General features: G+C 69.3%; 2 protein-coding genes across 2 annotated transcripts in view; both read right to left on the minus strand.

Annotated features, from left to right (window-relative positions):
* Positions 1 to 1,893, minus strand: part of PTPRN (protein tyrosine phosphatase, receptor type N) — a 17,291-nt gene extending 15,398 nt beyond the window's left edge. Inside the window, exon 1 of the mRNA XM_025191520.1 lies at positions 1,715 to 1,893. The gene's annotated coding sequence lies outside the window, so the exon portion shown is untranslated. The remainder of the gene's footprint in view (positions 1 to 1,714) is intronic.
* An 8-nt stretch (positions 1,894 to 1,901) lies between these two features.
* The window catches only part of DNPEP (aspartyl aminopeptidase), a 5,167-nt gene continuing 1,502 nt past the window's right edge, over positions 1,902 to 5,566 (minus strand). The window contains exons 4-13 of the mRNA XM_014525547.2: positions 5,467 to 5,566; positions 5,214 to 5,298; positions 4,990 to 5,094; positions 4,630 to 4,707; positions 4,373 to 4,456; positions 3,068 to 3,228; positions 2,947 to 2,986; positions 2,627 to 2,728; positions 2,334 to 2,501; positions 1,902 to 1,996 (exon numbers count right to left, since the gene is read on the minus strand). The exon at positions 5,467 to 5,566 is cut by the window's right edge and continues 19 nt beyond it. Coding sequence (XP_014381033.1) covers positions 1,946 to 1,996; positions 2,334 to 2,501; positions 2,627 to 2,728; positions 2,947 to 2,986; positions 3,068 to 3,228; positions 4,373 to 4,456; positions 4,630 to 4,707; positions 4,990 to 5,094; positions 5,214 to 5,298; positions 5,467 to 5,566 — 974 coding nt within the window. The 3' untranslated portion in view covers positions 1,902 to 1,945. The remainder of the gene's footprint in view (positions 1,997 to 2,333; positions 2,502 to 2,626; positions 2,729 to 2,946; positions 2,987 to 3,067; positions 3,229 to 4,372; positions 4,457 to 4,629; positions 4,708 to 4,989; positions 5,095 to 5,213; positions 5,299 to 5,466) is intronic.

Consider the following 5,566-nt stretch of genomic DNA (forward strand, 5'->3'; position numbering starts at 1 on the left):
GCCGCAGGGCTCGCCCCCCCCCCGCGGGATGGAGGTCCCTAGTGGAGCCCCGCCCCCTCCCCGTAGAGGAGCCAATCACCAGCCGGCACTGGGGCACGCCCCCCCGAGGACGAACCAATGGCAGGGGGGGGGGCCGGGCGCGCCCCCCCCCCCCCCCCGCCCCGAGAAGTGCTGCTGGCACTTCCGACTAGCCCCGCCCACCCCCGCATTGGGGGTCACACCTGGGGCTGGTACACGCCCCCTAAGCTGGACCAATCACTGCCCAGATGGAGGGCAAGCCCCTCCCGCCGCCTAGCCCCTTTGGGACCACGCCCTCCCAGGCCACGCCCTAGCACCCGGAGCAACGTGGTCCGTTCTGCCTTCATTAGCACCCGTCCCCGATTAAAAGGATGCCATATTTGCATAACTTCATTTGCATGCCCCCGCCCCCAAGGTCCCGGGTAGCCTGATTAGCTCATGCCAACCCCCTGGACCGCAGCTGCTACCAACACCAATCAGAGGCCAGCTCCCCAGGGCAGGGCCACGCCCCTTACAGGAGAACCAATCAGAGTTGGGGTGCTAGCCATGCCCTCCTGGAGCATGCACCTGGCCCCTCCCCGCTGGGGGTGGCTTCTGGGGTGGAGGCAGCCCCCCACACCTGGGACACCTTGGGCTTCAGCCTGCGGGGTCCACGTACCAGCCTGGGCGAGGGGAGGCCTGGGCATGCCCGGGGCCATGGGGCTGGGGCGCAGCCCCTGGGCGGGGCTCTCCCCTCCCCTAGGTTTCCCAGGGCCAGGGTGTAACCCTGAGCAACACGGGGGGGCTTGGGGGCCCTGGCCTCCCTGGGGGCAGGGTTTGCATTGAGCCAGCCTCTGCTCCCAGGCCCTGGAGCATGGCCTGCAGCTCCTGGGCATGCAAGTCCCGCACACTGGCAGCGTACATCACACGCGCGGTGCACAGCACGGATGTCACACACACATTGCACAGCCCAGGCGCGTCACACAGCACATGTTGCACACCTGTTGCCCAGCACCTGGGAGCAGCCTGTGGTCCCCCTGCACCATGGATGCGCCCGTGCCCCGGGGCAGAGCGGAGCTGGCGGGCGAGTGCCCGGGGCCGAGCAGGGCTTTCCCCTGTTGCTCCAGCACGGAGGGTCCCGGCAGGGCTGGTGCAGAGGCCGTGCCCCTCGCTCCCTGCCCCAGCACTCCCCGTGCCCCTTTCCTCCCCGCACGTGTCCGGTCCCCGGTGCATCCAGCTGCGCTCTCAGCTCTGCCACATCCAGGGCCATGAGTCCCCCCTTGAATGCCCCATGCCGGGGCGTGGGCTGGGCTTGGTTGGCAGCTGCCAGTCTGCTCGTCCCATGCCAGGACCCCTGCTCTGTCTGGGCAGAGACAGGCAGGAATAAACCCCGGGGACTTTCTCTTCCCCATTCAGAGCGGTGCAAACCCTGCTCCTGTCCCCTCCAGCGTCCCTCCTAGGCCTGGCCTCAGGCTCTGCTCCTAGGGAAGCCCCTCCGCAGCCCCAGGCCTGCTTGCTGCCCTGCTCTTCTAAAGGGGTGTGTGTGCATGCATGTCTGCTTGTGTGCATCCATGCAACCATGCGTGTATGTGCATGCATGTGCATGCAAAGGTACACACGTGCCATGGGAGGGGTGAAACCCTGGCATGGCCATTCCCGTTCCAGCTGGTGCCACGGGGCAGCAGAGTGGGGCCACAGAGGTGCGTCTCCTCCCCACCTTGTGGGCATACATGAGCCCCGGGGCTGCTGCACCACCCGCCTTCCGGGTCCCCGCAGCATCAGGGGCAGAGGTGGCCCTGTCCTGGCCTGGCTGCTGTGTCAATAGGCTCCAGAGTGAACGCAGCCCATGCCGGCTAGGGCAGCCCCAGAGCTCCCTGCCCCTGGTACACAGACGCTAAGCCAGGCTCTGGGTCACACCCTTTAATGGCAACGCTCCGGCTCCGGCTCCTCAGTCAATGACCAGGCTGCGGTTCACGGCCGGGAACAGCTCAAAGAAGCCCTGGAGGAAGAGTGGGGAGATCAGGGCAGGGGGTGGCAGCAGGCGGGGGCGCTGCCGGCCAGCGCCCAGCATCATCAGGCTCTGCAGGCGTTGCCGTGGCAGCCAGTGCGGGGATGGTGTTGCCATGGCAACCCATCAGTGACTCAAGGCTGCCAGGTTGCTGTGGCAACCGTTCCGGGATACCAGTTGCCAGGGAGGGACCAGCTGGGGGGGGCAGAGGCTGGGGGGGTGGATGGGACCCACTTGGGGCAAGCCCTGCCGCCCCCGGGGTAGCTAGGCTGTGAGCAGGGCCCGGCGGGGGTCAAGGTCAACAAGGTGCAGCATGGGGAGGGCTCACCTTGAAGAGGGCGATGCTCTGCAGCACACCGGAGGTGCAGGCCATCTCGCGCACCGAGTGCATGGCCAGCTGCGGGCAGCCCAGGTCCAGCACGCGCAGCCCCAGGCGCGAGGACAGGATGGGCCCGATGGTGGTGCCGCACGGCACGTCGTTCCTCACCATGAACTCCTGGGGGGCCGGGGGAGTCATGACAGGGCCCCAAAGAGCCCCCCGGGGGGACCCAGAGGCCAGGGCAGTGCCTGGGCCCAAGGCAGGGGTGCTGGGAAGGGGCCAGGGCCGGTGCCGGTGCCTACCTGCAGGGGCACGTCCACGCGGCTGGCCACCTCCCGGATCACGGCCTCAGTCACGGCAGTGGAGGCGTAGCGCTGGTTGCTGTTCACCTTGATCACGGGACCCTGGGGGCACGGATGCCATGAGGCCCGACCCCAGACCTGCCCCGCGGGGCCAGCTCAGCCCGTCCTCTTGCCACGAGGCCGTGGGGAGGGGCGGGGGTGGCAGGAGGCTCATGGCAGCCCCTGCACTAGGTGGGGCCCAGCCACGATCAGGGCCGTGGCACAGAGGGGAGGGCTCCCAGGGTGGGGGCAGGGGCGGCACCAGGCCGTGGCCCCCTCACCTTGTGGAAGGCCGGGCGGTGGTTCTCCTCGTGCTTGTCCCTGCAGGAGAAGCCACGCGTCAGCTGGTGCCCGAGCCCAGCGAGCAGCGCCACTCCCACCCTGCCCCGTGCCCCGGCTCACATGTAGTTGGGGTGCACGGCGTGGGCCATGTCGGCGCTGATCATGTAGGACTTGGCCACGGCCTCCTCGAAGGCTGTGGGATTTTGGGGCGAGGCCGCCACGCGCCGCAGCACCAGCTCCGTCAGCAGGGACTCGGCGCCTGCCGCGCTCTCCGACCCCACCTGCGCGGGGGAAACCCATCCAGCCGTGTGGCCCCGGCTGCATCACCCCTGCCCCCTGCCATGCATGTGGGGTGGGGGCAGGCGGCCGGGACGCGGCACCAGGGACCTGCCCAGCACCAGGCAGTGATGCCCCCCGGCTCCCAGGGGCCAGATCCGGCCCCCTAGAACAGGTCATCTCCCGCAGCCAGAAGGCCGGGACCACTGGCCTTGGAGGACACCCCCCTCCCGCTACTCCAGCCCCTGCAGCCCCCGGCTTCGCCAGTCCTGCCAGTGCCCCTCACCCCAACCCAGAGTCCCGTGCCCCACTGCTGCCCCTCACTCCTGCCCCGCAGCCCTGCTGGTGCTCCTCACTCCTGCCCCGCAGCCCGGCGCTAGGCTCCCCCCACTCCAGTAGCCCAGGGCAGGGCTGCGCTGTTTGCACCGAGTATCCAACTTAGTTACACAAGAAGATTAAAGAAGCGGAGGCAAGATCACGGGAAGGAGGAACAAAAGTGGGGGGCGTGGTGTTTTTGGCTCGTGGCTCCCCAGCTGCGAGGCAGAGCAGGAGTCGGGGGTTTCCCAGCTGCCGGGCTTTGCTGGCTGCCACATGACACCGGGGAGGAATATTTCCCCTGCTGTTGCTCCATGGGTCCAGTTTCCTCTCGCCCCCTCCCAGGGACGCTGGGTGCTGGCTGCAGCCCAGGCTGGGAGCTGGGACCAGCTGTGCCAGGGCTCCTGCCAGGACTCAGCGCCGCAGGGTCCTGGCTAGAGGCTCTTGCCTTGGGGGGCAGGCAGGGATTTGCCTTCTGCTCAGCCTGACCCGGCTGGCGGGGGGGAGGCTTCGGGCTGGGCCGTCTCTAGCACCCACCACCTCTTGGTATCCCTGGGCCTCATTGCTGTCCCTGGGGCTGGGGGTGTCGGGCCTGGGTTGGACCAGGTTGGGTCTGTGGGGTTGGGAAGGGACTGGGCCTGCCCGGAGCAGGGGCTAGGCCGGAGGAGTCCACGGGGGCTGGGCCAGGCTGGTGGCGCTGGGATGCTGAGACTGGTCCCCCCAGCGCCACCCTCCCCTGGCCGCACGGGACCCAGCCGGGGATGTCTGGGGGTGCAGGTCGGTGTCCCCCTGCCCCCAGGGGTGCTGACCCCACCCCCACGCGCAGCCCCTCACCTCCTCATTGTCGTAGAGCGCGACCATGCGCACGTTGGGCTCCTGTGCCAGGGCACCGGGCCCCGTGCACGAGTCGATCAGGGCCTGGGGGCAGAGCAGGGCACGGGGCTGAGAACAAGACCCCTCCGCCCAGCATAGAGCAGAGTCCCCGGGGACCACCCACCCCCGGTCCTGGGGCCGCAATGAGGCAGCTGCCCAGGGCTGTGCGGGGAGAGGGGCTGGGGGGGACCCCCAACGCCCCACCCGGCCCCGCTCACCTGCAGGGCGCAGTAGCAGCTGTGCAGATTGTCCAGGCGCGGGGACAAGATGAACTCGTCAAAGGCGCCGCCCAGAGTCTGCAGCGACAGCGGGCACAGGAGTGCGGGGTCCAGGCTGCACCCCCTGCCCAGCCTCGCCCCCCAGCTGCTGGGGGACCCGACCATGCCCCCTCCCTGCTTCCCAGCTCCCTCGGAGCCTCTCAGCTCCCTCTGCCCGTGTCTCTGGCTCCCGGTGCCAGTGCCCAGGGGAAGCAGAGGTGCTGTCCCCGCTTGGGAGCTTCATCGCCCAGGGCTCCTGCCCCAGGCAGTCGCTACCTGCCCCGCTCCCCCCTGGCTCTGCCTCCGGCGCCGCGCACTCACCCCGGGCTGCGTGTCTGCCAGGCACAGCTCCAGCTCCACGATCTGCTCCGGCTTCACACCCAGCTGGGAGCAGAGCAGGGACAGCAGCACGGGGCCGTGGCGCTCCTGGGGCAGGAGAACAGCCGGACGTGATGATGCCCCCCTGCACAACCCGCTGGATAGGCGCTGGGCTCCACGCTGAGCCCCGCACGGTGCCCCCAGCACAGCCCCCTGCCCCATCGCACCTGGATGCTGGCAGCACAGGGTGCTCCGGCCTCCAGCGTCTCCTTCTCCAGCTCCTCCTGCACGGTGGTGGCCAGGATCGGGATCCTGCGGAGGGGCACAGTGGGCACCTGGGCACTTCCCCCACCCCCTGCCAGCACCCCGGGGCAATGGGAGCCTGGGGGGCGTTGCCAGGGGCCTGCCCACAAGACCCCAGCCTGGGTGGCAGAAGCTCAGGACGGCTAGGAGTGGCAGGGAGGGGTCGGGGGTGCTCACAGGTGGTGCTCAGTGTTGGGCCCGAAGCTCTCGTTCATGCCGCGCTGCAGGTGGATGGCGAGGTGGGGGATGCGCAGCACGGGCCTCTCTACCCGCACCA

The sequence above is a fragment of the Alligator sinensis genome, unplaced genomic scaffold (assembly GCF_000455745.1).
Source record: "Alligator sinensis unplaced genomic scaffold, ASM45574v1 scaffold673_1, whole genome shotgun sequence".
Lineage (NCBI taxonomy): Eukaryota > Metazoa > Chordata > Crocodylia > Alligatoridae > Alligator > Alligator sinensis.